The sequence below is a fragment of the Eleginops maclovinus genome, chromosome 2, assembly GCF_036324505.1.
Source record: "Eleginops maclovinus isolate JMC-PN-2008 ecotype Puerto Natales chromosome 2, JC_Emac_rtc_rv5, whole genome shotgun sequence".
Classification (NCBI taxonomy): Eukaryota; Metazoa; Chordata; class Actinopteri; order Perciformes; family Eleginopidae; genus Eleginops; species Eleginops maclovinus.
Window position 1 is genome coordinate 4,834,775 of NC_086350.1, and position 24,613 is coordinate 4,859,387.

The 24,613-nt window shown below is 39.5% G+C and overlaps 4 protein-coding genes across 5 annotated transcripts in view; 2 read left to right on the plus strand and 2 right to left on the minus strand.

Annotated features, from left to right (window-relative positions):
* The window catches only part of pik3c2a (phosphatidylinositol-4-phosphate 3-kinase, catalytic subunit type 2 alpha), a 48,900-nt gene extending 46,015 nt beyond the window's left edge, over positions 1 to 2,885 (minus strand). The window contains exon 1 of one of the 2 annotated variants that reach the window (XM_063910227.1): positions 2,791 to 2,885. The gene's annotated coding sequence lies outside the window, so the exon portion shown is untranslated. Of the gene's footprint in view, positions 1 to 1,801; positions 1,915 to 2,790 lie in introns of those variants that run through there. The other variant, XM_063910235.1, reaches the window with a different exon arrangement.
* A 1,305-nt stretch (positions 2,886 to 4,190) lies between these two features.
* On the plus strand, positions 4,191 to 12,007 carry LOC134882501 (nucleobindin-2-like). Its single transcript, XM_063910250.1, has 13 exons — positions 4,191 to 4,317; positions 5,006 to 5,143; positions 5,629 to 5,736; positions 5,833 to 5,965; positions 6,870 to 6,973; positions 7,879 to 8,064; positions 8,600 to 8,690; positions 8,884 to 8,942; positions 9,019 to 9,111; positions 9,540 to 9,629; positions 9,722 to 9,892; positions 10,241 to 10,280; positions 10,553 to 12,007. Exons 2-13 carry the CDS (start codon positions 5,006 to 5,008, stop codon positions 10,648 to 10,650), a joined length of 1,311 nt encoding a protein of 436 aa, XP_063766320.1. The 5' UTR covers positions 4,191 to 4,317; the 3' UTR covers positions 10,651 to 12,007.
* On the minus strand, positions 11,855 to 16,462 carry si:dkey-10o6.2 (uncharacterized protein LOC100124608 homolog). Its single transcript, XM_063910263.1, has 7 exons — positions 16,197 to 16,462; positions 14,641 to 14,765; positions 14,492 to 14,558; positions 13,816 to 13,969; positions 13,492 to 13,634; positions 12,934 to 13,044; positions 11,855 to 12,339 (listed from the first exon to the last, which is right to left on the minus strand). The coding sequence occupies exons 1-7, from the start codon at positions 16,347 to 16,349 to the stop codon at positions 12,160 to 12,162; spliced, it is 933 nt and encodes a 310-aa protein (XP_063766333.1). The 5' UTR covers positions 16,350 to 16,462; the 3' UTR covers positions 11,855 to 12,159.
* Positions 16,463 to 16,528: 66 nt separating this feature from the next.
* Positions 16,529 to 21,241, plus strand: LOC134879564 (patatin-like phospholipase domain-containing protein 2). Its single transcript, XM_063906141.1, has 9 exons — positions 16,529 to 16,853; positions 17,599 to 17,831; positions 18,242 to 18,307; positions 18,706 to 18,915; positions 19,674 to 19,734; positions 19,961 to 20,155; positions 20,278 to 20,434; positions 20,626 to 20,733; positions 20,932 to 21,241. Exons 1-9 carry the CDS (start codon positions 16,667 to 16,669, stop codon positions 21,239 to 21,241), a joined length of 1,527 nt encoding a protein of 508 aa, XP_063762211.1. The 5' UTR covers positions 16,529 to 16,666.
* Positions 21,242 to 24,613: the final 3,372 nt, after the last annotated feature.

Genomic DNA, 24,613 nt, shown 5'->3' on the forward strand with positions numbered 1-24,613 from the left:
TTAACTGATGATTTGATCCTATTATTAAAGATTTAGTTTTTCCAGCATTAAGTACTAACTTATTATTTATGACCCACTCTGAGATCTGTTCTAGATCCTTGTTCATACAGTGACTCAGCTCACTTGTAGATGAAGCTGCTCCATATATTGTCGAGTCATCTGCATACATTACAATTTTGGATTCTTGTAGCACTAATGGTAGATCATTTGTAAAAATAGAAAATAAAAGTGGCCCCAAACAACTACCCTGAGGAACTCCACAAGTGACTGACTTAATCATTGACAAACTTCCATTAAAAAAAACAGTTTGACATCGATTGGTCAAGTAACTTTCTACCCACCTCAGCGCATTCAGGTTAAAACCATATTGTTTTAGCTTGTGCAACAACAATGGATGATCAATGACATCAAAGGCAGAACTAAAATCAAGTAGTACTGTACCCACTATCTTCCTATCATCTACTTCCACCTTCCAGTCATCGGTCATTTGTGTTAAAGCAGTACATGTTGAATGGCCCGGGCCGGTAAGCATGTTGATAATCACTGTTAAGATTGTTACCTTCAAAGTATTTTTGTATTTGGTTATAAATTATTCTCTCCATTATCTTTCCTAATGCTGGTAACAAACTTATTGGGCGGCTATTTGTACCAGAAAATGGTCCAGCTGGATTTTTGGAAGTGGAATAATTTTTGCTATTTTCCATGCCTGTGGGCAAATACATTTTTCAATACTCAAATTGATGATATAGCAGATAGGCTCTGCAACCAGATTAGCAACATATGTAAGAAATGTACCATCTAAATTATCCACACCTGGCGGGTTTATCATTACATTTACCTAGTAGACATTCAACATCTGCAATTGTCACTTTCTCTATTTTAAATGTACAATTCTTATTTTCCATTGTCCTGAAGTAAGTACTGAAAACTACACTTACTTAAGCACTGTATTTGTGTAAGTCTTAATGAACTTGTGCCTAAGTTGAGTATTTCCATTTAACGTTACTTAATCCTTCTACTCCACTACATTTCTGTGGCCAATATTTAACTTTTTTATTTAAATGTTTTCTATTTTGTATGTGTCCACAAGGTTTGTATGATAACTTTAGTTACTGGTTACTTTGCAAATGAATAATCTTATCATCAAATCAATTATGATGTTATACATTAAACTACACAGCAAATATCTAATTACTCACTTGAATGACGCACTGTTTCATCTGAACCCTAGTGCTGATGGTTAACAGAGGGGTATTGTGTAACCACATTTGGGAAGACATTCAATAGAAAAATCATCTGTTGTCTCTTAACACGACAATCAATTTACAAGAGCATTTCTAAGTCTAAAATATGTTACGTAACTAGTGGTGTAATGTTACTAAGTACAGCTACTAAAGTACTGTCCTCAAGTAAGAACATGTTGGAACATGTACCTTCTTGAGTATTTTTACATGATGCTACTTTACACTTTTACTCCATTACATTTTGTAGGCAAATGTTGCACTTTTTACTCCATTACATGTATTTAAACGATTAGGTTACTAGTTACTTTGCAGATTTAGGTGATTAATACAACATTCAAATCAACACTTTTATAATGTATTATTAGTCAAGCTATCCATCAGTGTATAAAGTTATTCAAATAAACCCACATTTTCTTTTTCTTTTAAGTCATTAACACATAAATGGAGCAATAATTTTAAAGTATCTGTTGGCTCTAATTGCCATTTTGCTTGTCTTTAACCATGTTTAGCCCTCTAAATTACTCGGCTAGCTAACTAACCTATCGGTTGATGCTCACCTGACAAATGATCCGTTGAGGAACGTCAATATGTCTTAAATGCTTGTTTTTCTCACCCGTTAACGCTTAACATCTCACAATAGCACCTAAATCGTACTTAATATGAGATGCTAGCTACTTTCAACAGCTAATAACAAAGTCATGAAGCTAAACAACTTGGCTATCCCGATCAAATGCCACTTATTGATACTTTTGATATCGGTTGGAACCCCAGGAAGTGCACCGGCCGTTGAAGCAAACTGTCGTAGTGGCCAAACGGTGATACTACAACTTCCGTGACGTCATTGTGCCCAAACATACTTTTTTCCCAATTGACTTACATTGGGAAAGAGATGTCTTTTTTATCTAAATAAAATACCCAGAAAGAACACTTTAAAAGTCCCTACTTAAATCATTAGGTTCTAAAAGTAGCTAAATGCGTGATAAGCTGAATCCAGAGTTATTTTCTCTCCATTCATTTGACTGAGCAGAGCGGGAGATCGGAGGCGGGGCGTAAGGAAAACACAACTGCGCATGCTCTATGGGCCCACATACGGGTACTTTTCCTCAGGTTATTCTGGCTCCATGCATCACTGATGAACTTCCATAGGAATGAACGGGGTCCCGCCTCCAACACTGTATGCCGTTCTCTTTATACATCCATGGTTGGAACTTTAACTTTGTTGGATACTAAGTTAGCCGCTTACCCCAACAAAACCGTACGCATAAAACACGCATCGTTCACAGAAACGTAAAGACAAACTAACCCCAGCAACGTAACAATAATAGGTTACATGCTTGCTTCGTACTTTAACAGACAGTGATTTATAATTTAAAAGTACCAAGGCAACTGCTGTGGTCCTGCCAAGTGCCCACAACAAGGAGGAAATGTAAGGTTTGTCACACGGGAAACAGACAGATGCTACGGAGCCTTAACCACCGATTAAAAGCAACTTGACGATACAACTTTAACACGCATTACATTTACTGTACAAACATCAATTTCTCACCTTTTAGCGGTGTGGTGTTTGGAGCCATTTTTCTTGCAGCTGCATTTTTTCCATCCACTTGCACCAAGGAGACGTCAGTTCCTGTTGAGGTGGTTGGATGGATTTTGGTTGGATTGCTGGTCCCTTTACTCAACGGTAAATAGGAAAGCAATGCCATCGTGTGGAATAAAGGAGTCAGTGTCGAAATGTAGTTATTGCTGTGAATTCTGAAGGGATACACAGAAGAGGTCAGGGCAAGTTCAGCATGTTTTAAGCAGTATTGCAACATTTACAACACTACTAGTGATAGAATAAGAACTGAGAAATGTCCATCACCCTTGTCTTATTTCAGAAAAAATCCCAGGGTTTAACAATATTATTTAATATTGTTAATATTTTTCACTTTTACTTAGTCAATGTATTTTAATCCACATCAGTCCTGCTTAAAACGGCCAAATATCCAGATGTGTTCAGAATTTGAACCCTTTCTAGTTTGTTTACATACATTTACATATGCTATAATATTGTTTGTTTGTTTGTTTGTTTTGAATGAAAAAATCCCCCACAGAAAAACATGTAACTTGTTTGTGTATCAAAGAATAGTGTCTGTATTTTGGCTATAGCAGTTTATTATCAACTTATTATAGGAGAGTTGAGTTTTCACTTCCACAATTATTTATTTTAAACCCACACACACTTGACAAGTAGTATGCTATATGCACAGGCACAATTTGATTGATTAATTAAGAATTAAAAGACGAAATTGTCCATAGTGAATAACAATAGGTTAAGTAAAAGAAGTAATACAAAGTGTTTTAATATTCTGGTACAAGTAAAAGTCTTACCTACTTGAGAGTACATAAGTAAAATCTTAAAAATATAATAATATGGTATTTTAATCAATGTTTCTATGTTTTGTGTTTTTTCGGAAGTTAGATTTATAGTTCATGTTTACATGCATGTATAAAATAAAATAAACAAGGAAAATTCATTAAAACGATTCTGGTTCATAACTTTAAAAGAAATAATAGTTTGGAATATGGAGAAACACAAAAGTGTCAACATTAAGATGGACTGTTATCCTATTATGTAATACATCATTGTCTTATTTTTGATTTGTACTGAACATAAATGCTGTGGTGTCCCAATCAGACACACACATTATAATGAACTATGAGTAATCCAGTTTCAAAATATGTGTTTTTTTTTTCTTAAATCAAGCATTAACTCCGCCCTGTCTGAACGCCACGTACAGTTTGCAGTTTGGCTCAACGCACCTTAAGCCACGGGTTGCCAGTTTGAGACACTTTGACTGACAGATCAAACGCCCAATCCGCTCTCAACGCGACTGTTTTACAAACAAAGTGTACTTTCTCTAGCCAATCAGGAACGTAGAAGGCGGGGCGTTGCCATGGTGAACGTAACCTTTTTTCCTGTAGGTTGTAGCATAGGAAAGCTCGGTGGTGGATGACATCTGTAAACAAGCTCGAGTGAAGCTGGAAACTAAACGATAAAAGCGCGGCAAAGACTGAAAAAGAAGAGGTCGAAGTAAGTGTTAATATCTTGTTATTCATCATTGACATTTACTACGTATACTGAGGCTTCTTTCTAGGTTTTATACAGCCATAGGATAATGAATTAACTAGCCATGCATCTTCCCCAGACAACCTGTTTTCTGAATGACACTGTTAGCTTGTTCGTTATCCAATAAATGTGAGTTGCTTTTTCAATTTATAAGCTTATGGTAGAGGAATATATTTTTTAAGTAAGCTTGCTGTGTCTTTATCCACTAAACACGTGTGTTGCACAGTCCTCTAGGCTCGTAGCTTTTGAGATTAAGGCTAATTTGCATAATCCTATATTGTTAACAGGAAATTTGAGAAACTCAGGGTGTTTTCTGTTGTAAGGATTGTGCACCTGACCACACTGCACTCGTAAGACATTTGAGCCTGAGAACATTTCCAGTACAATTTTCAAAAGCTCATTCATGTAACATTACACAATATATTATCTAATCAATTCAGGCATGGCAAGCATAAAGACATGGACCAGGAACACAATTAGATTTAAATACATACACAAAGAGTCAAGATAATAGCAATAAGATCAAGCTGATATAGAGAGGTAGTCTATAAAATACAAGGATAAAAGTCACCGTAGGATGTACATAGTTATTTTGCTTTTTAAAATGCAGCAGCAAACTGTTGTTTCTCTTTATTTGTTTTTACCTAACCAGATGGTGAGGGGTAACTCTGTGGTCCACTGTGGGCTGGTTCTGCTGAGTTTGTGGCTGTGTATCCAGTCAGTGCCCATCAGTGTCGACAGGTCCAAAGAAAAGCCTCCGGTGCAGGAACTGGATCCCCCACAGAGTGCTGTGAGTATGCATGGGACAATATGAACATTTCCTCTCAAAATGATCTTGCCCATAATGATTGCATCTAAGGATGTGTTCAATCAATCCTCTGTCCTGATATTATTGGTAGTGTTTTATCAGCTGTAAAATCCTATGATGTCCAATCCCTAGCTGTGAATCATGTGGACTTACATTTAATTACACAAAACACACCGTAGTCATGTAAAGGAGGGAAGGAGTTTTGGCTTACAGTATCTCACACGGCTGTTTCACATGCAAAGCAGATTTCCTCTGGGTTAAAGGTTGTCAGTGTATTTTAGAGTAACTGCACAAAACAAACAAAGTACATTAGCAGCTTGAATTAGGTTAGCCCCGCTCATTAGCAAGAGTGAATTGACACAAGAGTTTCCATGATGGCCGGTAGTCAGGTTAGATATTAACAAGGTCATTTTAGCTTTTAGTCCTCTACCAACAAACACTGATGTGTGCTTTGGTTTTTGCTCCAGGAGACTGGGCTTCACTACGACCGCTACCTCAGGGAAGTCATCGAGTTCCTGGAGAAAGACCCTCACTTTAAAGAAAAGCTCAAAAATGCCGACATGGATGACATCAAGGTACGCACACTCACTGAACATGCCGTTATTTTGCAAGCTCTTTGTTGACATGAACATTTCGTATTGAACCGTGGTGTGTTGATTTTCTTCTTGCAGCAAGGCAAACTTGCCAAAGAGCTGAACTTTGTCCAACACAATTTTCGTACGAAGCTGGACGAGCTGAAGAGGGAGGAGATGAACCGGCTGCGGATGCTCATCAAAGTCAAACACGACATTCAGGGGGGGAGCGGTGAGTCGCCTGCACGTCCAGCGGATGTGTCCCTTACAAACTTGTGTTTTCTGAAGTTGCTTAACACGTTTTGTAATACTATAAACTTCAGTGTCATTGATGACAGGATGCGAGTCTTAGAAAGAGGAACACAATGTAATACCTCAGCTAACAATAACTTGTATTGGCCAGTTCTATGAAGTGAGTTTAAATGTGGTGGAACATAAGCCTGAAGTTACATCCCACATACTTATACAAAGACCTCTGCTCATTATAGCTAGAAATACATACATCTATTCTTGTTTTACTGGTTTGTTTTGTGAACATTTCAGCTGAAACTTAAGTAAACAAAGCCAGTGCTTGTGCAGCTGTGTTCCAGAGAACTGAAGCACAAAAGGTCAGCAGAAAGATCATGAAAAAGAAGTTGCTAGGACACACTCACTCTTTATGAAGTCTGAAATAAATAATACATGTGATTCTTATTTTAGGTTCCTACTGATAGTGAGGTATTTAAATAGCTGTATGCTATTTATTCTCCTTATTGCCTCAGTTCATGTTTCTGTGTCTATACAGGCAGCAGGCATTTGGCTTTGGGGCTAAGGCATAGTAGTGTATGGAGATTAGCTGGTGCTTGTGTTAAGAGATGACCTCTTTCTTACTTCTGTATGTGCATGAACCAAGGTTATAAAAACTCTCTCCATCAGATAATGATAGGATTAAATGTACTATGTCAGAGAGTAGATGTTATCTGACTGCGGTCTTCTAGAGCTTTCTTCTCTGCAATAAACGTAACAACTGGTTCTGCTTACTGATGGAACGTTTGATGTTTGGCATACTCTCTCCAGTTCTTTGCTCCAAGAGTTATATCACACCAACCCTGGATCTTTTATCGTTAATTCAATCGTTCATTATTCCCTCCTTGCAGGCCGGACAGTGGACCACCAGGTTCTGCTGAAGCAGTTTGAGCACCTCAGCCACCAGAACCCCAACACCTTCGAGGTGGAGGACCTGGACCAGCTCATCCAATCGGTACAGAACACCTGAAACATCTGAGTACTGTTCATCAAATAGACCATTCCTGTAGTAGGTCTGACTCTTTTTATCGAGGATGTTTCTGCAGCTGTCACAGTGGCAGCTTCTCGAGTAACATACAAATAATCATATAAATGAGTTTTAAAACTTGTTCATTGCTGTTTGTTGGGATCAGTCTGTAGATACATAAAACCTAAAAGCTTTCAACAACCAAACGTAAAATGACCCGCGATGGTGATTGTCATTTTCTATCACATAAATAGAAAAAAGATAAAGAGGGCAAAACAATCAGTAACTCCATCCTCAAGAAGCATCATTCCCAGATGTGATGTGTGCTTGTAGTAAACATCAAGCTCAGCCAAAATAAAGCTATGACTCATTTCAGAGCAATCTGGTTGTGGTCTCAGAGCGTATTTGCTGCTGCAGTAGCGCAAATATGGTAAAGTTGCACCACAGTGTCCAACAGACACACACGGCAGCCTCACACACTCTTGTTATCCAGCAGATTTCTTCATATAGTTTGAGGGAGAGTTTATTCTTTGGATAGATAAGACAGTTTACCTCAGGCTGAGTGTTCCCCCTGCACTGTGTGTGGATACTGTAGTGCTGCTGCTTACAGTATACAGTCTGTAAATGCATTGCAGTCATACCTATAATCACAGTTTGCCTCATGCTATTGCTATAATTAGGATGGACGACACGAATAACAGGTGTGCACACGAAGCTGGGATTCTCAGGTCTGATCCTGTCAGCTACATTTGAGGCATTCACATATTTATGTCCTTATGTTGGAGAGAGTTTGAGAGGGCAGTTTTTCCTGTCATGTGTGATGGGTGTCAGTTTTTTCACTGGCCTTACGATCAGACGCATGTCATAAATGTACTCTTTCATTTCATCGGTAGGCGACTAAAGACCTGGAGAACTTCGATAAGGACCGCCACGATGAGTTCAAGAGGTACGAGATGATGAAGGAGCACGAGAGAAAGGAACGTCTGAAGACCATGAACGAGGAGACTCGCAAGCAGGAGGAGCAGCACTACGAGGAGCTGAGGAAGAAACACGCTGATCACGCAAAAGTGAACCATCCGGTAAGGCTCTGCTGTAAGGAAGTTAGATAATGCCAGTGGTGGGATATAACTGAGTACATTCACAAAATCAATGAGTACAATTTAGACAGACTTCGTAATAATTCCATTTAATGGCACTTGTACTCACTACATTTATATTGTCATTTATTTGAGAAATGAAGCACTGCTATATAACCTATCTTACCCCAGTAGTACACACCTTATTTCAATGTAGGAGTAAAAATGCTTCCTCTTCCTTTCACCAGTTACTAGATGATCATTTGAATTTCAAGGATCACGCCTTGAATTTATGTATAAAAACAGGAGCACGTTTAATTATCAGTAAAAAGCCATGGGATGGTTGGCTGAAAAAACATACCGTAAAATATCATTTCAAAGAAGGAGGAGAAACCTTGAGGGACACGCTGTGAGGGGATGTGCTTAAAGAAGAATGTAACACTTCTATGGTGTGTGTGTGTGTGTGTGTGTGTGTGTGTGTGTGTGTGTGTGTGTGTGTGTGTGTGTGTGTGTGTGTGTGTGTGTGTGTGGTGTGCAGGGCAGTGAAGACCAGTTGAAGGAGGTGTGGCAGGAGACTGATGGAATGGACCCAGACAACTTTGATCCCAAGACCTTCTTCAAAATGCACGGTAACCACAGACCATATGTGTCCAAAACACCAAGAACCATTTACAGTTATCAGAGGATCCCACTGTTATGTCTCATAATTATGCAGCTACTGTTCAATATATCAATCTGATGTGACTTGTGACTTACTTCTATGCTTTTTAAAAAAGGAGTTCAGAGGAAATCATGTGTTCATTAGTCACTTTTGTGTTGCAGACACTAACGGAGATGGCTTCTTCGATGAGAGCGAGCTTGAAGCTCTCTTCACGAAAGAGGTATTTATTTTGATGTTCTTTGTCGTACAACCTTTGTTTGGCAAGTTCCGAGGTAAAATGTGTTTGTGTCTCCAAGCTGGAGAAGGTGTACAACCCAGAGAATGAGGAAGACGACATGGTGGAGATGGAGGAAGAGAGGCTGCGAATGAGAGAGCACGTAATGAATGAGGTGAGCCGCCACAGGGACAGATATTCAGTTTTGTTATTCATACAGCAATCATCAGCCTTGATCGGGCCACACAACGATACGGGCATCCTTTGAATACAGTCAGTGAAACATTCAGACTTTTTCTATCTGAAGTTTTCCTATTCAGCTCCAGGACACAGTTTGAAGCTCATTGCCCCTTCCATATTTGGTCAAAAGGGCAGTATTAGTGTTTGAGATATTATGTCTTTGTTAAAAATCTTTAACTATTTGATGATTAATCCATATTTAAACGTCACATTACTGTGAAAATATACATTCTCCATCCAATAAGTGCTGAATTGAGAGCATTAGTGTCTCGGATTTCACCTGAGTTGTCATTATTCATTTTAAAGACCATTGCTTCTCCCTAATATTGACTAAAGCAGCTTAACGTGTTGTTGTTTATTTAGGTGGACATCAACAAAGACAGACTCGTGTCACTGAGCGAGTTCATGGCTGCCACTCAGAAAGAGGAGTTCTTGGAAAAAGACGAGTGGGAGGTAAGAGCTTTATTTTATAGAACATCATCAACAATTCATCCCAGTATTTATTAAATTCACACCGGTGTATAATCCCCTCCTGGTCTCCACAGACTTTGGATCAAAACCCGCTTTACACAGAGGAGGAGATGAGGGAGTATGAACAGCATCTGGTCAACGAGGAGAATGACATCAACCAGAAGTCTGTGGAGCTGCAGAAACAGAGGGAGGAGCTGGAGAGGAAACAGGAAGAACTCAGTGCTCAGAAGCTGGGGCTGCAGCAGGTGAGCTGAACAAATATTTACAAGTGAAATTAAGTCAGGAATCAGTAAGTCTTCCCGCAGATGCACAACAGGTGCAGTACATGGAGTAACATCCAGTTCCAGTGATTTAATCATTTACAATAGATGATATGCATGATTTGTTGGCTGTGGAAAGATTTGCTGAGGGCAGGTTGAGGCAAACATGACCAAATAACTGCTATTTTCTGTCATAAATCAAGAGATATTAGGACACTGCAAACTGTAACTCAATGTGCAGTTATTATACTGATTAGTTCCTTTGCTAAACTGAGCAAACCTTACTTATTCTGTGATTCTCTAACATGTTCTATCCTGTTTTTATCTTCTCAGGCAGTAGAAGAAATGGAAAGGATAAAAGCTGAGGTCAAACGTAAGTATCAATTCAATGATTGGGAGAAAAGGCAGATATATTTTGGGCTATCTTGTTAAACTATCTTGTTATTCAGAGGGCCAGAGAGTGCTATCCGACATTGAAGTGCCTTTTAAAGAGCTCAAATGTAATAAGGAAATGAACCTCTGAACTCCCAGTAAACAAAAAAAAGCTTCCATTGCCAAAAAAAGCAAATAGGCAAAGAAAACTTGTCATTATTTGCAGTTTCATCATCAGCTTGCTGTTCATTAACGTGTGACTCTGTGTTGCAGAGCCGGGCGCTGCTGTAGCTGCAGGTGGAGCCCCACCAGTCGTACCAGGAAACAGTCACCCTCTGCGCCCCGATGTCCCAGTGCCAGGACACTCTTAGCAGGCTCTACCCTCTGTGTGCTGCCAGTGAGCGAGCGAGTGTGTGTGTGTGTGTGTGTGTGTGAGAGTGTGTGTGTTCACCTTGTAATGATGCCCCATTTTTGTAATGATTAAAATGTTCAGTTTTTTTTTATTTTTGAAAACACCACTTGATGAAGATATGTCTCAACAATGAGTGCACATAAGAGAATCAGATTTTTCAGATTTTGTGCGGCGGTGCGTTATGCCTGCTGTAGCTGCATCAATCCGAAATGTGGAGCTGGTCCAGTTCTCCCTGTGGACAATCCACCCTTTTGTTTTTGTCAATAATCACAGCATGACTGTTCTCCATGGGAAGTGCTTTGGGCTTGGGGGGGGGGGGGGGTTGAGCTGAGCTGAAAGTGAATGTTTTGTTTAGTGCGCACTGTAATTCATTATCACTGATTCTGCCTCTCTGAGGAAATACTTTGAAGAGGGTTTATTTATTTCATAAAAGAGAGCTGATTGATGCATAAAAAATGAATGTTGAAAACTTTAAATTTTATGTAGCGCTGCTGCCCAAAGAGTCTATACTCTTATTTACATTTCTCATTTAGAATTACACAAAGCAGACATTTTTGGACCCAAATATCGTTCTTTCTTTAACTACTTTCCTGAATTTGTTTGTTTCCTGCTTCCAAATGTGATCATGTATCTTAGTGTAAACCTTAGACTCCCTGTTAGTCGGATCACTGTCCATTTTTTAAAATATACAAGCTGTAAGAGGACTCCAGTCTGCTCCCGTTACCCACAATCCTCCTTGTTGTTTCCTTTCGTGTGACGCTCTTGCACATGAAGCTAAAAAAATCCTTCTTAGAGTTTTTATTTTTCAAAGTGTATTCCTTTCATATATCCTATGGACCGGATGATTGAAGAAAGTCTCTTTAGTTTACAGATATCTTTACATATATTTGAATCTTTTAATTGAAGATCATTTTTTTGGGTGTTAGAGACGATTGTATGGATTCTGAAGTGTCTGTTTACACTGAGTTGTGTCTGTGAATCTGTGGCATTTTTCCTGATAAATACGTTTTAATTTATTTATTCTCTCCACTTCTGTTACTCAGCAGGTTACATTTTGTCATAGTAGATGGGGAATATAAAATACCTCCATAAAGAGCATGTTACAGGGTCAAAATTGCGTTGATCATAGGTTCATACGACAAATCAGAGATAGAAATAACGACTCAAAGAGAAATGATTGTTTATTTTTTGAGCAATTGAGTTCTGTATTTTCCAGAAAGCTGTCAAATCTGTCCACCTCCCGACATCATGTGTGAAGAATGAATGAATCTGTAGTACAAGGTTTGAATGTGGACAATAAAATGAATGATGTTGCACGTTTGAGGTTTGTGTCACTTTCTTCAATCATACACATTTATCTTGAAAGTACAATTATATCCAAAATGTAGAAACATGTGCTGATAGAACACGGTGAAAGACTTCCCAAGTGTGTATCAACAGTTGTGCATGAATGAAGTGATTCTGAGGTTCAGTTTTGTCCATATGAGGCTTTAAAGCGCTCCTCGATGTATCCCCCTCCTGTCACCGGAGGGTATTTGTTGGAGCCGTCGCAGCAGCAGATCAGAGCCTCGTCGTCCGGCTGCACGAAGAAGGCCAGAGACTGACGGGTGCTGTGGTCTCCAACAGGAGGCAGCAACACTCTGTGCCGCTGAGAGAGGGGTCAACACCAATCAGATTTATTATATGATATACAGCCCCAGAATACATCTTGTTTTGTTATTTATAGGTGTGTCTTTGAGTTAAATTATTATAATTAGTTTTTTTTATTGTATTCCATAAACTACTGACACTGTGTTGTAATTCAACAGACACTGGACTGGCTGCAATACAGTACATGTAGGGATTAAGATTTAAGAAACATTTGGAGTGGTCTCTTAATTTTTTCCAGAGCTGTATGTTGTATTTCGGTGTCAGAACTTAAGCATTTATTTGTTCCTGTGGCATTGTTTTTTTTTATAAGTCATACTTTAACAAGGATTTGGTAAAATACTACAAAGATACAGCCGGGTTTTCAGATTTGTAACAAGTCATCAAAGTCTGAAAGGTAATGTAAAAATTACAAATGCTCAAGTAGAGTAAAATGTATTTGTATGTATATATTTAAGCTTACTAACTGAGTACATTTGTTACCTCACCATTATGTCCTTTCTTTAATTATTATGATGTAGTAAAACCAAATCCAAAGCTTTATTTCCCATTATGATATAGGATATATTTCCTCCAAAAGTTCCTCCTAACTCACCACAGAGACAAAGTGATCGCTGGTCCAGCGCTGCATCAGGTCAGCGATGTTAACCAGGATGGCTCCGGGGACGGCAGGAGCACAGATGAATTCTCCTGATCGTTGACGCACCTGGAGGTTAACAAATGTGGGTTTGATTACCTGCCTTCTTTTAAGGAGGATTCTCATTTTCAGGTTCATATTTGTATGTAGTGCCTCTACTGTAACATGTCTGCATGCTTTAATGATTAAAAAGCTCTTTGTTTTTCTTATACTGCCTCTCTTTTCACCCTCTGTCTGAAACCAGAGCCCAGTGTGCTTTGATTGGTTAGCTGGCTGGCTCTGTGTGATTGGTCAACCCCTTAGAGATGTCCCGCCCCTTAGCCTACAAAGTACAATATGTTGGAGCACTAGCTAATAGAAGCGCGAGTGTTACATGGTGAGTCACAGAAGTAAACAAAGGAGTCCAAAAAGCATAGTAGGAACTCTAACAGAAACAAAAGACCAATTCTGTCATTTTAAATTTTAAATTGTAGTTCGTCTTTTGTCTTGCATCCCGACCGGTGCATCTGGTGTTACCTGCAGACCCCCAGAGCTATTGAACAGCAGGGTGATGGAGCCGTAGTCTGAATGTTCTCCACACCGCAGCTGACCCTCCTTCACCTCCTCCTGCTTTACTGGAGGGTAGTACAGAGACCGCAGTGTGGTACAATTCCCTTCCTCTGGAGGAGAAACAACAAGAGTGTTAAGAGTGTAGACCTGCCTGGTGCATTCGGCTTAATATTCCGTGCTGTAATTATCTATATTTTCAGAGTTGTCACACTGACGTTAACCATTGACTTCTTCAGCTTGAACCCGATCAACAATACAACACTCTTTAGTGACAACAGTGAGCGTACAGACCTCCTATGAATCTGTGCGCACTGAGGAACACCTCGGGGTCCAGACCCAGACTGACAGCCATCACCCTCAGCACCCGCAGACTCAGCTCTTTGCAGCGCTGGAAGAAAGACGTCTGGATCTCCCTAAAGCCTTTTGCAGCATCTGATGGCCATTTCTGCAGCAGGAGAGAATAAGATTAGAGCCTGAATGATACTGGACTTCAGGGGCTGACAGCTTTATTGGTATTTGAATGTTAACAAATCTATTTATCTGTTTGGATATGCAGATAATTGAGGACTGATCAGGACCCTTACGAAATATTCTCAGTTGTTTCTCTCCCAGTAGATTGTAAAGGTCCTGATTGGGTGATATAAATTAAAATTGATTTGATTCTGCTCTCTTCTGAACAAGGAATAGGGAAACTGTTTCTACAATTACTCAAATTTATTTCAAACAACTGGCATTTCTGTTCCTGTTTCCCACATGCTTGTTAAATCAATAGTGGGATATGTTATTGGCAGATATTTCTTATAATCTGGCAGCAATAGAACATACCTTTCTGATTTTAATCGAACATTTATAAGGCAAACTTCCAAAACAATAGATGACAAAATGGGATCTTATCTGGGTTAGTGATCATAAAACTGGTCCCGAGGTAATCTTTGAAAAATATTAATATTTGACAGTGAGTGGTTACAATGTCAGGCTGAAGTGAGGTAATGTTGAATGCTTCCTTTAGGTCTCCAGGGCGGCTTGGATTCAACCTGAAAAACAGTTTTTATTTATTGTAAAAACAAGCAAACTGTGCAGGTAAGAAAGAGTGTTGATACCATTTATGAATCCCACCTCTCAATCCCAAAAGACACCCAGCCGTGGTTAGGATTCCCAGCAAAGCTCTTCCTGCTGAAGGGTTGTTTCTGCTCATCTGGCTGCAGGAAGAAGGTCTTGGATATGGCCATAACACGATCCACCTATCCAAACACACATGGAGAAAATACATATCGCTCTTCTAGAACAAACGCGAGTTACTTTACTTGAGTATTTCCATTTTAGGGAGCATTATACCTCTACTTCACTACATCTCAGGGACAGATATTGTACTTTTTTTTACTTAGCTTATGTTATTTGTGAAAAATTTCCAGTGAAAACCATTTCTCTCCATAAGTGGTCATTTTGATCTAAAGTGTTTTTATAAACTGGCTGCAGGGTGATGTGTTCCTTTGTAAGTTAACATTTATTAATTCCCCAAATTAAGCCATTTAAAAACATTATTAGATCAGTTTGAAGATGCATCCTCCCAAAGTGAATTTATATAATATGATGCATTGTTGTAGACTTAGTTACCCAATAGTAGGCAGGTGTCAAGTATTTAAAATAAGCACAACTTTAAAAGTCTGCAGCAGAGAAATGATGACTTCTGTTAAAATACATCCACAAACCACATGTACTGCAAACTAAAGCAGTGTTAGTGGATGTTAGATGTAGTAAATGTACTTGAATCAAAAGTAGGGATGCACCGATACATCCTATTTACCGCCATCGGCACATCGGTCAAATAAGGTGACATCACCGATGGCAGTCGCCGATGTTTATGCTTTGCTACGTGATGGGGAGAAGTCGCATTAGCGTCGTTGTTTTTAAATCTGACGGACTATATCTGAAGCCAGGGCATCATTTTAAAGGATTAAACAGTGACTGTAGGTCTGCCGTAACTTTAAAGTCATTCGGGGGGGGGGGGGGGCTGCACGCTGCGCATGCTGCAGGACGGGTGTCTGGAGGGTCGGTAAATTACATCCATTCTTCAGTGTTCTTGGGAGGCCGTCGTATATATTTGTGACTTTGTTATACTTGGTGCTACTCCCGTTAACTTCCACAAACTTACTATGGCTCGCTCAACCTCTCTCTCGCGCTTACACATGCACTCACGTATCCCCCACTCTCTCTCTCTCTTAAAAGGGATAGGCTGCCTTAGTCTGCATTGTGCTACCATTACAGGTTACATAGTAAAACATCAGTATCGGCAAAAATGTTATTCTTAACATCGGTATCGGCATCCCTAATCAAAAGCAAAAGCAGTTCGTTATGCAGAATGGAGTGTTATATTATTAAGGTTATTAATTGATCCTGTTTTTATACATGTAAGAGTATTTTAGTACTAGATTTAGAAATACTGTTTAGATTAGTAGTGCAGTGCTGCAATAAACCATATCAGCATATCATGTAGCCATTAAATGGAAACACTAAAGTAAAGTACAAAAAAGTGTAAATGTACTTAGTGACTTTCCACCACTGTACTTCAGTCAGGTTTTGTCTGCAGGACTTTTACATGGTGGTACTACTTCCTTGAAAACATTTCCAACACCGCAACAAGCAAAACTAACTGTCATGTTTGTTTCTCTCACCTCCTCCTGGGGGATCCCAGTGTTCTGCAGGAACACAAACCCCACTTCAGTGAAAGCAGTGTCCAGCTCTTTGCTCAAGCTGCGCATCTGCTCCTCACCAACATGCTTCTCACTCAGGCTGTATGCACCGAAGTCCACTACAGGAATACTCATTTTAAAAACGTATATCTAAAAGAATAAACGAGTTGCCGGATAACAACACCGCGATTTACGCTCCAGTTCTGAAAAGACACTGCAGGGGTTTCGATCTCGCTGTCATGTGACCTTTTCCAGCCAATAGAAAGAGAGTTCTTAATCACATGAAATTAGTTTGTTATCTTCATTATCTTTGGAAGCTGTGTGCAGGTTCAATTGACCTGGCAGTTGGTCAACATTGATCCCCATCATTTTACTTTTCAACTAATTGAGATTTCCACTAGTTTGGTGGATTTGCAAACTACAGTCTTAGCTGTTGTTGCTGGAGTAAGAACATGTTGGATTTTGAGGAAGACTGGAGCATCTCCTTTGCAGGATGCGGTTTTATGGGGATTTATTATGTTGGAGCCAGCAGTTGTTTGCTTGAACATTACCCTCGGTTCATACTACACTCCTCTAAGATTTATGGAGCCTCTGCAGGTGCTTTGATGGCGGCTGTTCTCGCTATTGGATCCCCCATAGGTGAGCAGAAGGCCACTCCCATCTCCACAGACCAAAGTCCATTCAAAAAAGTGCAATTTAACCCTACGTTGGAAATTAGCAAACGTCCTGGGTTGAATAAAATACATTTGAAGATGTCATTTAGATAATTACATCTCGTCATAAAATTCGGTTTAGATCAAATGCACAAAAAATCACATTTGCATATCCCACACTTCCTGCTCTTATTTCCAGGTTATGTGTCTGTCTCCTCCAGGAAACATTAATTATGTCCACTTTTATGAGGGATCACTGTTTTAACTACAGTGATCAAATTTGTCTCCAATTTCATCTTATTAGGACAGAGCAGCAAACATATTTCAAATATTATTTCTAGATAATATAGAACAGTGTGTAATACCTTGAAGAATTTGTCAGTAAAAACCAAAGTATTGTTGAGAACAGAAATAAGAACCAAGTCTGTATGTTTCTAAACTAATTCATGCAAGTAAGCTGAGACGGGGAAAGCCTTTTAGTAGTTCTGAAGTACGGGTCATGTGCTGTTAAAGCAGCAAAAAAGCAAGCTAAAATCAAGAATGTTAAATTCGCATTACTGCCCATATGATATGTCACACAGTTTAGCATACATTTAATTCCTAATATTCCTAATAATACAAATGAGTAAATCCTTGATCTAGTTTTGTAAACAGAACACAAACAAATCATAGTTTTCAAGTTCAGCATCTCTATCATGTATGCATTGTGATTACTGTGGTCCTCTGTGCAGAGAAGTGCTGTGCTCAGCTGATGTTCATGGCCAAGGAGTGCAGGAAGCACCAGCTGGGCCCTCTGCACCCAGCCTTCAACCTGGTGCAGATTGTACGGGACTCTCTGGAGGGGAGCCTTCCAGAAGACGCCCACCTCAGAGCATCTGGGAAACTCTGCGTGTCCCTGACCAGAGTTTCAGACGGGAAGAACGTCCTGGTGTCGGAGTTTGACAGCAGAGAGGAGGTCATTCAGGTATACATTACAGTCAAGGAGTTAAACTGACCCTGTTGTCCAGAGTAATCTCTTCTGATGTTAGGTCTTAAATGTCAAAATGAAATGTGGCCAAATGAAAAGTAGAAATATGTTGATATGGTGACTACTGTTTTTGTACTTTTGAGGTTGTGAAAGGCTGACTTGACAGATTATATTGAGGAAATGTAGGAGGATTTTGTGTAGGGCTGTAACCTCCTTCACCAGAACTGGAGGAGTGATTTCCTTTGCCTTCATTTCTGATGTCATTGTTTTTCTCTTTAATTTTTAACCAGCCCTTCCTATTTCCATTTAAATTCAAAAACATACATTTCTGTTAGTTTAAGAATACTTTGTTTCTGTACAAACTTTTGTGTTTGTGTTTCTGTGAACAATTTGTCCATCTTTTCCAGGCCCTTGTATGCAGCTGCTTTGTCCCTCTCTACTGTGGTGTGATTCCTCCTACTTACCGTGGAGTGGTGAGTGAACAGCAAGCTGATTCAAAACACAAGCCCCTGCAATAATACGAAATAATAATACAACTAAATCAAAATGTTAAAAACACAAAATACAAAATCAGCAGTTTTTTTGACACTGTGTGTAGGACCCCAAGCGGAGGACCTGGCTCAAATCCAGCACGGGACTATTTGCTGCATTTGATCAACTCTGTCTTTCCATTTAAATTCTGTTCCTAAAATAAAGGAACTGGATGCCTAACAAAAATTGTAAAAAGGAGGGGGGGGGGGCTTGGGGGTTATATCTATTAATGACATTTCTTTATAAACCTTTGAAAATATTTTATGAACACCAAAAGGCAAAGACCAACAGGACTAAACAATTCTAGCTCTATTCACTGATCATCCTCCTTTCCCTTCAGCATTACGTGGACGGCGCCGCCAGTGACAACCTGCCTCAGTGTCACATGAAAAACACGATCACGATCTCTGCGTTCGCCGGGGAGAGCGACCTCTGCCCTCGAGGAAGCCCCTTCAATATCCATGAGGTTCGCTTCAACAATGTCAGCTTCCAGCTGAACTCGGAGAACATCTACAGACTGAAGAGCACCTTCTTCCCCCCGCAGCCCGAGGTGAGCTGTCAGACGCTGCAGTGGTGTGAAGCCTTTTCATTTGATTCCTTCCCCATTTTAAAAGTTTAAATTAGATTCAGAATTATTCTAGTTTATTATTGTTAAACAATGTATGATGAGGTGGTACTCTTCTTTCTTTCTTCCGCCCCTTTAAATGCAATCTTTAAAGCAAACTTTAAAAGAAACGTTGTTCCTATAAATCACGTACTGTATATTTCATACTACTGACAGCCTTTTTAGGCACACAGGTTATGGTATAAACATCCTTTATTGTTTCTTTAGAAGGAATGAAGCAAGACAAAGTAATTGATCATCCTTTTTAAAGCAGCAAACAACAAATAACATAACCATATTATATTGCACTTTCAAAAATGAATAAGCTCTTAACCAGATAAAAATGCTTGAGAGCAAAAGATAAAAACAAACATCTATAAGCAAGGATAAAAAAAAAAACAATAGCAGATGTTAGAGATGAAATAAAAGCAGAACATAATTCCTGTAGACTAAAATCAAACAGAAATAAGAGCAGTAATCTGTATCCACACATACAGGCTGCTAAGAGTCGCTTTTTGTCCTCTAAAATAAAGTGTGTTGTCCTGGTTGAGACATACTTTTTGACTCACATTTACTCCTTTCTGTCCTCTGCCGGCACAAAGTGATTTTTGCAACCTTAAATGAACAGCATACTAAGAAAGAAAATGGATTATTTTGGGTTATTTAATCTTGCATCGTCACCCACCAGCTCTTGGATATTACAGGTAATGGCTGAAATCTGCCACAACGGCTACATAGACGCTCTCCGCTTCTTACAAGAGAACAGTAAGGATATTAATATGCTGATGTATTTATTGTAAAAACAGATGCTGGGAATGAGGAGACCTATTTTTATTTCTTCTTGCACTATTTTAAGGTGTTTTTATGTCTAAGATATATTGCTGTTGCACTGTTGAAGGAACCTGGGATCTAAGATAATGTTTATTCAACAATAAAGCCTTTTGACTCTTTAAATATCTTTTACGCATCTCTATTTAAATGCCCATCACAGATGTGATCAGCAACAGTTGTTCCCTGAGAAGTTTGCTGACCGACGCACCCAAACCTGCCTGTTGTGAGCTGAGGGTGAAGGAGCCAGCTGAGGATGAAGAGGGAAGACAACAGATTGGACTGAAACCGCCTCAGGAAGAGCAGTGCTGGCTGGATCCACAGCTCGTAGAAAACCTGCCAGTTAACGTCAGAAAAGGTAAGAACGAGACGTTGAAGGGAGGCTGACATGGTGGAAATCAGCAGGAACATCCTCCAAAGAGACACTACAGGCAAAAAGACAGTTAAAAAGACATTGTTGTTTTGGTGTATTTGTGTCAGTGCTTCGTGAGGCCTGTCGGGAGACGCATGCTGCTGCTGGTCTGTTGTACCACATGACCGACTACCTGCCTAAGAAAGTGACATCGTACCTGCAGATCCCCTGCATACCTGTGGAGTCTGCCTGCTCTCTAGCCCAGAGGTTCAACGTATTCAACATGTTAGACCTTACACATTAGCTCGAATATGCTCAGCATCTCTTTCTATCCATCCTTTACTTCTTTCTGCCTTTCTGTTTCGATTTAAGTGCTAACGGGGGGCCTCCTGCTCACCTTCCAAATGCTGGACTCCTACTCTACTTCTTGAACCACGTATAAAAGCGTACTCAACTCTTTTAATGTTTCTCTTTAGACTTGTGGACTGGATCCCAGATGTTCCCCGGGACATGAGCTGGCTGTACGGCCTGGCTGGAGACATTTACAAACAGACCTGGGTGGACAGGGTGAAGAACGATGACCGGTATGCAGTGTTATAATAACTTATCCTGTCCAGATCTTCAGAAATGTTTTATTGGTTAAGAAATTCATTGAAATGCCTTTTTTTAAACTGAAAAGAGTTGCAGAAGTGAACAATTTGAGGGGGAAAAGTGGTATACTGGCAGTCCAAATCCGTTCCTTCCTTTTTAATATGGATCCTTTTCTCTACTCTCTTCTCCAGTGAGTCGTCCCTGCACAGATGTACGAGCCTGCCTCAACGTCTGATCCTTAACCAGAGGAAAGAAGACAAAAACATAGCCCCTCCCTCCTCCAGTCTCACCCTCCCCTGGATCCCTCATGGAGAGTCGGACCACTTGCCTCTGACTCCCCCTGCCACCCCCACCGGGTTTGATATATCCGCCACAGTGTCGCCTAAAAGCTCAGGTAGTCGGTGGGGTTTGGGCAGAGCTGTGGGGTGGATCAGAAATATTGCATCCGAGCAAACTTCAAACCTCCAGAAAATTCAGGGTGACTCTGTGCCCATTATGTAAATCAATTTATTATGGCACTGAAAGAGAAGAACATGTTGAATAAATGAATGCAAAAAGATCAAGTACTTGGTGGTGTTTATGCAAAATCCACTTTTTCATGTCTGCTATACATAAATATGTGTCCCCTCTGGGTTAAGAGATTAGGAAACCTTTGGGGTTTTTTGGGTTGTGCAACCCTTGGCCAATAACCAACCGAGGTAACACCCGTCCACCTTATCACCTGAATCTCCTCCTCCTGTGTTTTTTTAGACCAATCTTTTTTAGACAATGATCTGTTTGGTGTTTCAAGCCAAAAACTTCAGAGACATGTTTGTATATATGTGAGACCTATAATATATTGTTGAAAAAGAGCGCAATAGGGGTCCTTTTATCTATCTATCCATCTATCCATCCAATCCGTCTTGTTTCTCTGTTTTAGCTGGATGGGTATATGGACTTCACAAGGCCATAATATGTCCGTGTTGTCATTGAACCTCTGGCGCAAAAATATATATATTTTCTAACATCTTTATGCTAAATGAGTGCTTTATGTGCCGAATGTTGAGCACTTTTGTTCATTTAATCATCCTTATTCTTCAAATCAAAAATACATTATAATAAATATCCCAAATCTTCACATCCAAAGCTTTGATAGCATATTTAGACAAAGAACTTGTTTTATGGAGGTCTTCACCTGTTATAAGGACAACAACAAAACACACGGCACAGATCCTGTTGGAACAGAGTTAAAACATCCCAGGGTCATAGATTTCATTTATTGATTTGTAATTTTGAACTCATCAACTAGTATGTAATCGTTACGGTGCACCACTAAACAAACATTTGCAAACATATCGCAAATAATGATCATCTGCTGATGGGCTCGTGACGACAGTTAGTTGCTTCAAATACCAAACCTGTGTTTGTGTCAGAAGCTGTAAGATGGAGAAATCCCTCTGAATGAGACCCTCCTGTCCCCCCCCACCCCCCTTCCTCTTGCGTAACAAGGACCCCTGTTTCCCCCTCCTGTTAGGTACAGTTCACTCCTTGTTATGAAGGAAAGTTGTGGAAGCTGTGTCACATCACTGATTCTTGGGAATTTGGATAAAACAGGTTATAATTTAGAAAATGAAAAGTTTGTGAAATTACAAAATCTGAAGTTATCTCATTATAGCCCAAGGTCTTGGCTGTTCAGCAATGTACCGGTAACCTCCTCATTTTGTATTTTCTTCATAAAATAGGTTTTTCCAGTCATTGCTTTGTTTTTGTAAACACCGTCAGACACAATAAAAAGTGATTTAGTTTTTATTTGTATTTAGTCTAATATGTATTTAGAGCTTTTAAATCATTATCTGGCATTCTAAGTTCACATATATGCTGTTAAATGTTGAATATTCACTTTTGCTCATTTTTTATACTGTTTCGCGTGTGCTCCTTTAAAAGATCTTACATCATACAACGTTTACTTTTAGCTTAAACAGACAAAGTAATGTTTTTTTACTTAAAAAACACATTTTTGTATTAAAAGAGACTATTACTTTAGAAGACTTTTTTATTACTTACAGGGAAATTGCTTTCTCTACTCTGTTGTGTTGACACACATTAACACACAGAGGAAATACATGCACACACAACCACATGCAGAGGAGAGGTGTCAGAGCAGAGAGGCAGCCAGGTACCCGGCGCCAAGGGAGCAGATAGAGGTTAGGTGCCTTGCTCACCTCGGCAGTGGCCTAGGAGGAGAACTGGGACCTCTCCAGCTCAGCTCACTCCATATTTTTTTTGATCCGATCGGGAGGTGAACCGGCGACCCTTCGGTCCCAAGACCAAGTCCCTACTGACTGAGCCACTGCTGCCCCCAAATTTAATAACTCAACAGCACTGAAGAAACAGATTACACGCATATTCATTTAAAACCAATAAAACTCCCTCTGACGGTGGTGACACTAATCTGACGGTGGTGACACTAATCTGACGGTGGTGACAGTGCTCTCATTACAACATACAATTCCAAAATGTATACCACTTAAGTCAATGCCTTGCTTAACAACTTTATTATACAATTTGGTACAACAAATAACAATTGTGAGAAATGTGATAAACATTTCATTAAGGAACTTAAGGTACAATTAAGCAATATCATTAATAAAAGTACCCCACCCCCATATCATCAAATATCAAATCATCATAGCTAAAAAATAAAGTGATTACCAGTTGCAATAATGTACAATTCATCACTGACATCCTCTTAAACTGTCATCTAGTGCCCCCTACTCATAAAAGAATACATAATATTCTTCTGTAAACTGGACTATAAACTGTATATTGGACGTGAAGAACAGATGAATGAATAACTACGTCTTAGTCTCTTTTCCATAAACTGAAATGTTTCTAAATACAGAAAGTGTTTAGCTTCCCTTCCTCCACCCTCTTCTTCCATCTTTGTCTTTCCGTTCTGAGGTATTCCTCCTTTAACTCTGCCTCACTGTGTATTTTCTCTCTCCGCTTTATTTGATATTCCCCGTTTCTTCTCCTTCTCTCCTCCACAGATAGCTGCTGCCTAGCCATAACTTCCTAAAATACATGAAGTCAAAGTTGAGTGTAATTACTATAAAAGCTGCGTTTCATCTAAAGCGGGAGTGACATATTGAACACTTTGACTTAAGAGTTGAAGGTTTGACGGTTACCACTGACATATATTACTTTTTACTGACCCCAGTGAAAATTCAGCCTCCTATAAGGTATAGTCAGAGTAGTCTTACCAATACCAGATGACAAATTCAAGTGTGGAAATATATTGTTTTAACATATATTTGGTTAAATGTTGTCATGCTATTTTCATTTGGCTTTAGTCATTGGAGATGCATAGCCTACAAGGGATATTGTAGGTGTACTATGTGCTATGTAGGTAGGTATCAGGTGCACTATGTGCATCCCCCATGACGTAAGCCAAATGAACATGGCATAATAGTGAATTTAGAAAGAGAGAAGGCACACCTCATCCCCTAGGATTGGGCGATAGGCCGATGGTATATATATATATATGGTTCATCAATGGTGGTAGTAGCATGCAGTGTATTGTTATTGTGGTTAAAAAATATACTTTAGCCTCCCTTGAGGACAATTTGGAGGTTTTTGTCACCACCGTCAGACAGAAAACCTGACGGTGGTGATGTCTGACGATGGTGACAAAAACCTACTCTTTTACATGACATGCAAGAGTTGTTCACATAAGCCATCTTGTTTCCCCTCGTTTGCTGGCTACCCCAGACCTCGTCTTAAAAAGTATACATTTATGTCATAATCTAATCTAATATTTTCTATACAAAAGAGACGGTGTTGACATGTTATGGTTGTGACAGTAGCAGTCAGATAAAAAATGTACAAGTTTTA

What these genes read in the sequence shown, in the direction of transcription:
- LOC134879564 (XM_063906141.1), top strand. Translation starts at nt 16,667, where the DNA reads ATGTTGGATTTTGAGGAAGACTGGAGCATCTCCTTTGCAGGATGCGGT. An exon ending in CGCTATTGGATCCCCCATAG is followed by an intron (nt 16,854 to 17,598) that starts GTGAGCAGAAGG and finishes TCCTCTGTGCAG; the next exon opens with AGAAGTGCTGTGCTCAGCTG. An exon ending in GCAGAGAGGAGGTCATTCAG is followed by an intron (nt 17,832 to 18,241) that starts GTATACATTACA and finishes CATCTTTTCCAG; the next exon opens with GCCCTTGTATGCAGCTGCTT.
- LOC134882501 (XM_063910250.1), top strand. Translation starts at nt 5,006, where the DNA reads ATGGTGAGGGGTAACTCTGTGGTCCACTGTGGGCTGGTTCTGCTGAGT. An exon ending in CCGACATGGATGACATCAAG is followed by an intron (nt 5,737 to 5,832) that starts GTACGCACACTC and finishes TTCTTCTTGCAG; the next exon opens with CAAGGCAAACTTGCCAAAGA. An exon ending in TGGAAAAAGACGAGTGGGAG is followed by an intron (nt 9,630 to 9,721) that starts GTAAGAGCTTTA and finishes TGGTCTCCACAG; the next exon opens with ACTTTGGATCAAAACCCGCT.
- si:dkey-10o6.2 (XM_063910263.1), bottom strand. Translation starts at nt 16,349, where the DNA reads ATGAGTATTCCTGTAGTGGACTTCGGTGCATACAGCCTGAGTGAGAAG. An exon ending in ATAGCTCTGGGGGTCTGCAG is followed by an intron (nt 13,045 to 13,491) that starts GTAACACCAGAT and finishes GTTAACCTCCAG; the next exon opens with GTGCGTCAACGATCAGGAGA. An exon ending in GCGATCACTTTGTCTCTGTG is followed by an intron (nt 12,340 to 12,933) that starts GTGAGTTAGGAG and finishes CCCCTCTCTCAG; the next exon opens with CGGCACAGAGTGTTGCTGCC.